We start from the raw sequence: 11,991 nt of genomic DNA, 5'->3' as shown, positions 1-11,991 counted from the left end.
CAGTCCTAGACTGGGGACGAGATAACTGACCCAGATCATAGTAGAATAACCTACCGCTTCGGTTAATGACAATCAAAAACAGAAATTTCCATCAAAATCTGACACCCAACGGGGCAAAATTTTGTTTAATTGAGGTGAAACGACCCGTATATTCTTGTCTATACTTATAAATAGAGATTCGCGAAAATAGAACTTTCATTTTGATTTTATAGCACTTTCAATTTATAGCATTTTGTAGCATCTATTTTTTCTATATTTTCACAAATAGCACAAGTAGTAAACGACAACCAGGGTTTTCTCTCACCCTCTCTGGTAGCTGCCGATGAACATACATGTAACGATGTATGAAGCAGTAAGGCCCAACGTCCAGAGGGGCAGGCTCGGCACAAAATTTACGAATTTTGCCATCGAAAAAGGAAACTTGCTGTTTAAATATCATAATAGTCCAGTCATCTGCCTATGTTGCATTTATTCACGTTTATCGCACGTGCGATTTTTACGTATCGCTACTCATAAATGGTAGTAATGGATGCTAGAAAAAAGGCCATTTATATAAGAAAGCACACAATTATTTAATTCGGAATTCTTCAACTCTGCTTGATTTTAGCAGTGAAAGATTTATATAAATATATCAATTGAATCAGAAATAACTACATTTAACTATTATAATAACAATAGTCTCACCATTTGCACAGTAAGCAGTACCAAATGAATATACAGCAAACAAAAATTTTGGGATATAACACATCGTTATATGTATTTTGTACTCCAAAAAATAGGAAGATGGCAAAATTAAAAAAAAATACTCAAAACATTGGATTTGTTGACCAAAATTAACGATAATGGTGTCAGTGCATTACAAGTTGAGCATGCTTCTTTTATGGTACACGCTTGGTAAACAATCGAATTCAAAGTTGCTTTGTTCCAACGAGATCACAATTTACCCTTCCATCCAGAACGTTAATTTCGAAAAAAATTAAAACGGAAGATCATTTTCAATCAATAAGGAGAGCCATTACTTTTTCCCCGGGAAGATAAATCCCGATGAAGCAGCTGGCAAGGTAATTTAAGTCTTCAACTTCGTCAAATTTCATCAAATTCGGCACGTATCCCATTTACTTCGAAGGCATGAGACGACCGGCCACATCTCTTATAAGAGGCTTGGTGGTCTTATCTTAACAGGTGAATATGTATGTTTCTACCTCAGTGCATTAAGAAACGAGCTCCTGAAATCCTTGGATTAAGTCAAAACTACCCTAACGTTCGAAGTAATCCGTCAGGAAAGGGAGTCAAATGGCATTGCGAACTCCTCCAGTAAATAAATTCTCGACTGACCAGTGGTTGACTTTAGTTCGCAGCATCTTAGTTATATCCTTAGGGATTATGTATCTACAATCCCAGGCCAGCAAGGTATAGTGGAAATCATAGTCCGGATGTAAACTAGTCTCCAATTCGGATGTCCGAGCGGAGATTAGACGAGAGTGTACATCGGTTAACTTTGATAAAGTCTCTCTTAGCACGCTCTGTCTAGAGACCCTAGACGATTAGGAGACATCCTGAAACCTATGAAGACAAAGCTAAACGGTATTTGGGTGAGTATATTTCCTACTTATATGATATAATATATTTAATCTGTTACCTCTGGCGTTATAGTCGGTCAAGTATTCACCACATTTATTTACGACGCAAATACATGCGATAACACAATATTTACAGTAGAGGTAGTATATGTGAATTTCGATAAAATGTCATGATAGGTATATGTCACCCTGGATGAGCATGTCAAACTACCTTATGAATTACCGATTTCCTTCCTTATTCACATAATATGATGACGACTTACCTATTCAAATGATGCGTTACTGCTTTCGTGAAAAGGGCCCAAGTTCAACAAGTTAAGATTACAAAAATCTTGAAGGGAACGTTATTGCTTCAACTGCTGGTATGGCATGATATTAACTATTTTCTTTATATTTAGTAATGTGGTCCCTATACCATTTTTATGAGCTTAAATAACAGCCATGTAGCACCCATTGCGCAATAAATGAATATTTCATCGGACGATTCTATCCCCGGCACGTTTTGCCCGTGAAAGCCGTATTCGTCATAAGTTTCTTCAGGAAAAACACCAGAAGGACTTGAAAAACATGCCCACGTTCCGAGGGGTGAAATACCCGCCTACGGGTATTTCACCCTGCCCGATTCGAACTCGTGATCGCAGAATTAGCAGCCGAGGACTACACCCAACATCAGTGCGCCGCTACAACAGAATCTATTGCATCGCGAAAACTATTTTCTCACAGTTATAGTTTTCCTCACACGATTGAAAGTTTCCCTAAAGTTAAGACATTTCTTTACAATATGCATACATGCACATTAATTTTGGGAATACCTTGCAGTGCACTGTGCAGACATGGCTTTCGTCAGTGGCACATTCAGTCTATCACTTGGGTATGAGGGATAAGAAATATTCACGATATGTTCTGTGTGCCAAATTTCACATCTCATTTAAGAAACTTCAAATAACATCCACCATGCACAAAAATAATACCATGAAAAAAGAGCCGTTTCTGGCACATGGTCGACAAGGCCGGATTTACCCAAAGTTACGCTATAGGCAACTCTCCATTGTGCGCCCCTCCTCACTTGACCCCCCGTGCCCGATCTTTATGATAAGGCATAGAAACTCGAATGAGGTAAGGTTCGGAAAAAAGGAATAAACAGATATATGGCTGATATCATAAATGTATGCTTGAATTTTTATGCAGGGATAGAAATTCAATTAAAGAAAAACAGCTTGGAGTAAAATTAAATGAAACAGTTTAACTTTTATGCAACTAAAACACTCTATGAATACCCTTTCCAAAAATAATGTCTACCCTTAATTCATAGAACAAAAAGGTAGAGTAACTTCAAAAATAAAAACATTACGTATTACGTATAAAAACATTACGCCTATTTTGCTTTACGGTAAATCCGGCCCTGATGGTCGAAGGTTATGGGTGCTACAAACAATTCAAACCGAATTAACCCGCTACGCATCGTCTAGTTGTGGAAAGACCCCGCGTGAGAGCGCTGTGAGATAGCCATATTATGCTGCCATCTATGGAACTTCCATGAACTGAGACCGTGCAGGAAGATAAACGGCAATCACTTTACCCTCAAATATTTAGTACCACAGTATTTCAAACAGTATTTCTCTTCATACGAGAGTTGCCAATAACATTAAACCTTTTCTTTAGACAGCCAACAACACAAAAACACACTACAATTTTTCAAGGCATTTATCAGAGCTTCAGAGAGACAACATCATGTACGCAAATGGTATGACGGTAGGGGCAGATAATTGAAAGCTATAATTTGATGTTTGACAAAAATCTATGAGTCTCACTACATGTATAGCTTGAAATTAATGTTTCCACATATTATTTTCATATCAGACAACATTCCCATGGACTTGTCATTCACAAGATTACTCATTAATACTGATAAACAGGAAACTTTGTTGCGCTTAGTAAAATTTCTCGTATAATGAGGCTTATACAGTTTTAACTGCGTAAATTAAAGGATCTGTAAAACTTAAATTCAATGCAGCTTAATACACTTAACAGCAATGATCCACTTAGCGACAGAAACACTTACCTGCCACAAATGCAAACATTACCTTTCAATGTTGCCGGCGTTTGACTTACACAATCTACACGACAACCATGCACACCGCTTCCGCAATGCACTTTCCTATTGATTCAAAATAATTTCAATCAACATAAAGGAACATAAAACCGATAACTTAACGGCAATTCCAAAACTTTTTAATTGTATAAGCATAAACATTTCTACAATAAAATTGGATATCATTACGTATTAAAATCAATCAAAAGACACCTTACCACCAGTCCCTCAACATGCATTTAACAATGGCTTTGAATGTATTGCAATCCTAAAGTAACTATATCTTCTTCCTTTTCCTGTTTAGCTCGATTTTCTAGTCTCAGTCACATGTTTCCTGTCTACCTGGGCACCTCCAAAACCACCGCCACAAATTCGAGCCGCAATTCAACTTTTTATAGTACGCCTACTCCCCGTTACATGGCGTGAGCGTACGTATACCGTTATCAAAAGAAATCGCGAGGGCGTTTTATAGTTTATTTCAAAGGGATGCGTACGCACGTCACCTCGGAAGGAGGTGTATAGTTTTTTGTATTGCGTTAATATAAGTTTTCGTGTGGAATTAAATGTGCCGTGGCTTTATCGCTGCCCCTCTGAGGTAAGGAAGTGTTTTCTTCACGGATTAATTCCCTAGCTCGGGTGCCTATGTGTAAGATATTAGTTATTAAGCGTAATATTTGTGTGTCCAGATACAGACTCCCATATTCACTTTAGTTGCCTAATACATGAATGAGACTTTACTTGAATTGAGATACGGTGTGTTATTTCTTGTTTGTTCTCCCTCTTAGGCTGTGCATTTCGCGTAGTCACTAATATTTTGATGTCATAAACGCGATTGTAAACTGCTGAGCGTGTAACTTTTTCTCCTCTACGTTCAGCGACTATGTTTTGCGTGTGATTAGTGGGCACAATAGATACAAGTGATTATATTTTGTGGCAGGTGTGCGAGTGAGTTGAACCTGTGATATCGCAGCATTGCTGATGTTTCTAGATCCTAATACGGTGTCTTTCCCCTTCTAGGTCAAGTGTTAGAAAAATACCAGACGTACGATGAGCAATTCTCGGATTTCAGAACTAGCTGAACATCAGTCCCTCCTCAGACAAGGAAAATCGAGAAATGGTGAGTTCCATTGATTATTTCATCTCGTTGCAATCCTCATTCATGCCGGATTTCTTGCGATAGTGTGGTGTGCGGCGTTCGTTTCCTTGGGGCAGCTTCTCAAGTGATGGAATGTTGTTCATCTCTCGGAATCCGCAGTTCTTCTGTGCTCCGTATTTACATCATGTAGTCTTTCTTACGATTTCCTTGTTGTGCGTACTCACTCAACCTCGATTATAGATCATAGTAAACATAAATGCTACCTAGGGGATTATTTTAGTATACTCTTGAGTTTAACCAGGCTAGGCAATATTTTTGCGCCCGTCGTTAGTTCCTCGTCCTTTTATTCTCTAATTGAGATCTGTCGTTTTTTTTTCACTATGTTTTTAATTAATTTCTGTGAAATTAATCGTGTTAGTTCTCGAGGCTTTTACTTCGCCCTTCTGCGATACGACTCACGGCAACGGGTTTTTAATTCTTAGAGAGGTTACTCCTCCTCAAGCCATAGAGCGAGCAATTTAGATTGCTATCGGTGTAAACACTATATAGTATGTAGCGTAAAGATCCCTTTTGCTTCTGTCACGCGAGTTCCATTCATCGCTGTATCATAACTTATTATCAGTCCTCGATCCTTCGTCTACGGCTCTACGGTTCACTGGGTTATGTAACTATTCGGGCCTGTTGTTGTGTAATGGAAACGTGTTGAATGAAAACACCGCGGGAACTCGCTACTAGTGACCCTATTCATGCCTCACCTCTACAGTTCGTGAATGCCGTAGAAAATACTTGGATTTTTGCTATTGCTGTGTGGTGATAATTTTGCGCACGAAAGTTAAAGTAATATCCAGCTGAACTCGCCTCTGCTATATTTCTTCAGGAGATATGCATCATTTTAATGTTATAAATTTTCGATGAACTTGCCATAATGCCTACTGGGCCATTTCATCTCAAATCAGGCAGATAGTGCAAAATCATGTCAGGTGACCATCACCGATTTCTCTGAAATTTATACATGTGAAAGCAGTATCCTTATGATGAATAAAGATGACTTTATCTCTGCTCAGAACTGAACCGTCATAAAGTTACCGCCCCTTGAACATTGCAGTGCAAGGCCTCAGAGTACAAAATGAAAAATCACATAAATGTTGATTACTAAGGAACCATGGCCCGTAAAGCAGTGGTTATTGTTTTATTTGGAAGAGAATTCATTTATGCACATTATGGCATAACTTTCAAGTCATTTGAAGCAATAATAAACAAATAGGACTTGTTTAAACAATAAAAATTTGTCATTTTTTAACAATTTATTACTAAAAAAGGCCACCTTTTATTTTCTTTAAAATTTCTCAGCGGGTAGTTTAAATGTTCTGCTTTCAATTAAAAAAATAAAAAAAGGTAGTATTTTTATACTTTTTGTTTTAAGGCATGTCAAAGTTAGGCATGTTTTCGACTCTTTTACACCAAGATTGCATACCTTCAAGGGGGGAAAAAATGCCGTTTCATTCTACTTAGCATTCATAATAGTGAAAAGTTCATATCTGAATGATTGGTTACATCTATTGACTGAAAGCAAGTTCAATCTTGTTTACTTCCATGGCATCCAATGTGTGCAAACACCCACTGCTACTGGCTGGAAACGGTGAATGAGTTGCAATTTGCACAGAGTATTTTTCAATGGCACTTCACATAAGTCTTTCTTCTACTTTGGGCCATGTGGAACATTTCGATGGATCATGTGGATGCATAAATGAGACACTAATGTTATTCTCTTCTAAAGACACTGCAGTGATTTTTGAAATTGACCAGGTTTTTCGGAAACACACAATGAAGTCATTCATGGTGAGATTTTGAGTACTGCATATCTGAATTTGTTAGTGTCACAGCCTATTTGATTGTGTGGATTACAGAGCGAGCGATAGTTGTCCCGTGTCTGTTAACTACCAGCAAGCATGAAACTGTTGATCCCATGTACAGGTGCACCTTTCACCTATTTATTTTTTTGTCTACATAGGGTGGTTTCCTATTATTGTTCATTGCCTAAATCGAAAGATTATTTCCTGCTTCGAATCGAAAGATTAATCGAAAGATTACTCCTGGAGTACATATATCTTGCTTTTAGATTTTTAAATGATGATATCTGTTTTTTGTGATTAAATGAAAAGTGAAAATTTCAAGCGTACGAAAACGCGACGGCTAAGAATGAATGCTGCGAAAAGCCCGTGTGACCTCTGGCTCCTTGCTGCCGAGCATGGCGGTAGCGTAGAGTTCCTTGCTAGCAGGTAGTGCTTGGTTTAAATAAGGATTACTAATACCCTATCAAGCAAAGAAAACTCTCTGACCAAAGGCAATTTTAAGAGGGGATTGTTAAGGGATGTTTCCCGGAGCCCTGTGCCTCATGTATGCATTGGTAATCTCAGATGATGTAAAACTCCTATCTACTCGTATAGCATCTAGGTCTCTGTGGCGTCATGTGGAGTGGCATCACATCGGCGCCAATCTATCCTTTTTCAAATGAGGTTGCAATTGACCATTAACGTTCGTCTAAACAGGGATTTCTAAAAATCAAATAATTTGTATATTATGAATACACTAAAGGTGGGTAACGAATCGCAATCAATACCTTTCGTTTTCTTTGATGAAGGAAAATGAAAGGAATGAACCTTATTTGGTTAATTTAACATGTGTAAAATGCAAAAGTTTGATATTAGGCAAGGATATACTCACATGTTGTACAAAGGACTTGCTTGAATTTACTTGCCACAATTGAAATATCTCAGGTTTCAGTTTGTGTCATAATTTTTGACCAATTCTTGCAACTCTATCAGATTTTTCCCTATTCATGTCCTGTTGCATTGAACAACCACCAATGACTTTCTTCCTGTTTAAGACTTTTCTCCGAGTCAAATATCTGAAATGTTTTTTTAATTAGCGGCTGACTTTTCTAAAATAAATGCTTTATTTCTCCATATGATATCTTTTTACTCTATTGTTCTTGTATTTGATTCATCCTAAGAAAAGCATGTGCAGTGTCCTGTGAGAAATCATCTGAAGTGCCTGCATACCTTAGTTATTATATTCCACACAGGTTAATATTGATATCTGTACTTTTTGCCAGTCATACGGTTGTACTTAATCTGGAAGAATCACACCCCCAATTCTCGGAAAAGTCGAAATGAAGCACCACCTCCACACCAATTAGTGTTACCAACTTCTCTTTTTGAATAGTTTCCCTTTCTTTTTTCCAGATATGGTGATGATAAACACCTTTCTTGGTTCAATCCTTAACTTCAGCAATGAATTTGTCTGAATGAATGTTTTGTCTGAATGATTCTCAATGGCAGTGAACACATCTTGCTGATAAGGAGTTACACAAGAACAATCTTTATCATCATCCAAGTAAAATGAGAGCACAATGTTGATTGAGCACTATGAGGAAGAGGATGCCAGCAGTATACATCAGCATTGCCCCATATTCCGAGTTGTTTTTTAGCTCTGCATGATATGTCAATCGTATGTTTGGTTGAAACTGGAAAAGCAGCCATATTATGTTGTTTAGTTTAACTTGTGGAAAAGAATGATAAAATTTGAACATGGTCACTCATAGACATTTCACACTCGCTTCTTCAAAAGCTGCTGAGACATTATTTTACCATGAAGTACATATTTGACATTTTTCACTTTCATTAAGTAAGTAAATTCTTGCCTAATATGAAACTTGCATTTTACACATGTTAACAAGCTCAATTTAGACAAAAAATAATTAGGTGAAAGGTGCACCTGTACATGGGATCAACAGTTTCATGCTTGCTGGTAGTTAACAGACACGGGACAACTATCGCTCGCTCTGTAATCCACACAATCAAATAGGCTGTGACACTAACAAATTCAGATATGCAGTACTCAAAATCTCACCATGAATGACTTCATTGTGTGTTTCCGAAAAACCTGGTCAATTTCAAAAATCACTGCAGTGTCTTTAGAAGAGAATAACATTAGTGTCTCATTTATGCATCCACATGATCCATCGAAATGTTCCACATGGCCCAAAGTAGAAGAAAGACTTATGTGAAGTGCCATTGAAAAATACTCTGTGCAAATTGCAACTCATTCACCGTTTCCAGCCAGTAGCAGTGGGTGTTTGCACACATTGGATGCCATGGAAGTAAACAAGATTGAACTTGCTTTCAGTCAATAGATGTAACCAATCATTCAGATATGAACTTTTCACTATTATGAATGCTAAGTAGAATGAAACGGCATTTTTTCCCCCCTTGAAGGTATGCAATCTTGGTGTAAAAGAGTCGAAAACATGCCTAACTTTGACATGCCTTAAAACAAAAAGTATAAAAATACTACCTTTTTTTATTTTTTTAATTGAAAGCAGAACATTTAAACTACCCGCTGAGAAATTTTAAAGAAAATAAAAGGTGGCCTTTTTTAGTAATAAATTGTTAAAAAATGACAAATTTTTATTGTTTAAACAAGTCCTATTTGTTTATTATTGCTTCAAATGACTTGAAAGTTATGCCATAATGTGCATAAATGAATTCTCTTCCAAATAAAACAATAACCACTGCTTTACGGGCCATGGTTCCTTAGTAATCAACATTTATGTGATTTTTCATTTTGTACTCTGAGGCCTTGCACTGCAATGTTCAAGGGGCGGTAACTTTATGACGGTTCAGTTCTGAGCAGAGATAAAGTCATCTTTATTCATCATAAGGATACTGCTTTCACATGTATAAATTTCAGAGAAATCGGTGATGGTCACCTGACACCCCTCTGCCTGATTTGAGATGAAATCCCCCTACTTTAAACTTATCCTGTAGTATATTGTAGACGTACCGTCAGGCGTTGTAGAATACTTGTCGTAAATCGCTCAAACCTCATTTGCTTTTATCAATCGTCTTATACTTCGTGTGTTTACTGGAATATCTTTCCTTTTTTTAATTTTTGGGAATGTTGTAAGACCTGTTCTTAGGGGTCTTTTACTTGATAGGTTTGCAATAATTTGGCTGTATATGCAATTTCAAATTTATGTGCATCATTGGTTTGCCTGAAGTTAGTGACCTCAGTGTTCTTTCATTGGCTGGTGTTCCTGAAGAAGGAATGCATTCTTAAATTTCTCTTGATGCATCATCAATAATTGAACTTGACCACTGATCAGTCTCCCTTTATTATCACTATATATTTCCACCAATATTATTTCTCAATTGAAACATGGGTGTGATTTGTGGTTGTCCTGTGTAATTTTAATGTTTATCAGGTCATAATTTTATGTTATTGGGTGTAATAGTTTCTGTTGAGATGTGTCAGCAGGTCTATGGGATGCAATGTCAAAATGCAAGAGTTGAATCGAAAATCAATATGTATTCAAGCCACAAGAGCACAATATCTGAATATATCCATTCCAACAGTGAGAAGAAAAATCAACAAACTATAAAAAAATAATGTGTCGCTAGTGCATGTTATTCATAGTTACACAGATTAAAAAAGTGAGGAATTGGTCCTTCAACAGTTACCATGTCCTTGAATGCTATTGAATCTTTGTTAGCATGAATGTCGGTAATCCTAGACTGTTTTCGAAACTCCTGCTTCTTGACGTCAAGGCTAAACTTGAACATCAATGATCTTAATTTTTTTGACCTCAAGTGATGATATTTATGTATATATTTGTATGCTTAGAATCTCAGAGTAGCATCCTACTTCCACATAGTCGCTAATTTTGGTGCTCAAATAGTTTTGTGTCATGGCTATGCATGCCAACATACCTACTGTTAATCAATTGTGATCAATTAGACTGCTTGCTGAGTGAGGAACCAGAGTCCATGGATGTAGCTCAGTTTTTACCCATTCATTATTGAAGTACCTCTTGTAACAATTATACAAATATTTCAGAGAAGAAGTACTTTTGAAATATGAAAGAAATGGTATGGAATAGGGAGAAATATGAGAATGCAGTTTACCAATACGTGGGCTGTAACTTTTGTTTGCTGAGTAACACTATGCTATTAAATTAATCTCTAAAGATGGTTTGGATAGGTGAGAGAAGATCTACCATAGCCTACACTGCAGTCATGTAAAATTCACTTATTCCATATGTAGGGATAGTTCCATTTTCCCAGGTCACTTTGCACATCAAGGACCCTTATGGGGGATATTGGAATGCTCCACCCAGATTTAAGCATTAGTTACTGCCATCTGGCCCTACACTGCACTCACTGGCCCATCAGACTTTTTATTGTAATGTTATATCCTTTTGTGATATTCATAGAATCAGCTTAATATTCTCTCCTAGGCCATAATATGAGTCTCTACCCATTCATTTCTTCGACTGTATTCTTATAATTTTCTTATGACCAAGAGATGGGCTGCTCTGCACGTAATTGACTAATCAATTTTTTCAGTATTTACAGGAATAACATGCTTATAAATTATGGTCTTTAGTGATGTATATTCACATCTGCTATAGCTATTATTAACTATGTATTTATAAAATCAATGATGCACTTCTTTTTGCTGCCATCGTTACACTCACCGCATTAACATATTCATGCAGTCCTGTAATTTTATTTTTTGCTAATCATTTAATGATATTGGTTATTAGAATAGGTAAATAGGTTGGGATAATTGCCAGCTTTTGGGAGGATAGGAAGAGTAGTGAAGATGCCACAAAAATTAATCATGTAGTTAAAAAGGTAGTTGGATTAAAAATGCTATAAACATGTTTTTTATGTTTTCTGCAGTCGTGACTTTTACAGTTCCCAATCTTATCTCTCCTCACTTGTTAATTTTACAACAGCCTTCACTAAACTTCAATCTTTTTTTCTTGGCCTCTGTACAAAATTTCAGATCAGATGGAAAATAATAATTCTTAATTGCAATATTGATTTAAACTATTCATCAAATTATCAAGGCAGCCCTTCAAATTTGCTAAGAGTTATGCAATTGAATTAACCTAAAACTGTGCTTAGACAAAATATATACATTCATCTATTTCACGATTTATGGTTACTTTTCTGACTCATTGTTCGTTAAAAATCTACAATTAATAAAGATTAAAGAAGAAAAACCAATGAATCAATAAATTTGGTAGTGTGAAATTTTCACTCACAGACAGAAGTTAAGGTATCCATCAGGTAATTTTAGTGTAATAATTCATGTAATATTGATTGTAAAAGTGTTGCTTTCAATTACTGAAAATTCTTATCACTAGGATATGT

At 36.6% G+C, this 11,991-nt stretch overlaps 1 protein-coding gene across 1 annotated transcript in view; it reads left to right on the top strand.

Moving 5' to 3' along the window:
* Positions 1–4,134: 4,134 nt before the first annotated feature.
* LOC124154166 (equilibrative nucleoside transporter 1) overlaps positions 4,135–11,991 on the top strand; it is a 251,274-nt gene continuing 243,417 nt past the window's right edge. The window contains exons 1-2 of the mRNA XM_046527727.1: positions 4,135–4,267; positions 4,690–4,789. Coding sequence (XP_046383683.1) covers positions 4,720–4,789 — 70 coding nt within the window. The 5' untranslated portion in view covers positions 4,135–4,267; positions 4,690–4,719. The remainder of the gene's footprint in view (positions 4,268–4,689; positions 4,790–11,991) is intronic.

The sequence above is a fragment of the Ischnura elegans genome, chromosome 2 (genome assembly GCF_921293095.1).
Source record: "Ischnura elegans chromosome 2, ioIscEleg1.1, whole genome shotgun sequence".
In the NCBI taxonomy this organism is placed as follows: Eukaryota; Metazoa; Arthropoda; class Insecta; order Odonata; family Coenagrionidae; genus Ischnura; species Ischnura elegans.
The sequence above is the reverse complement of the archived record's forward strand: the minus strand, read 5'-3'. Positions and strand labels throughout refer to the sequence as shown.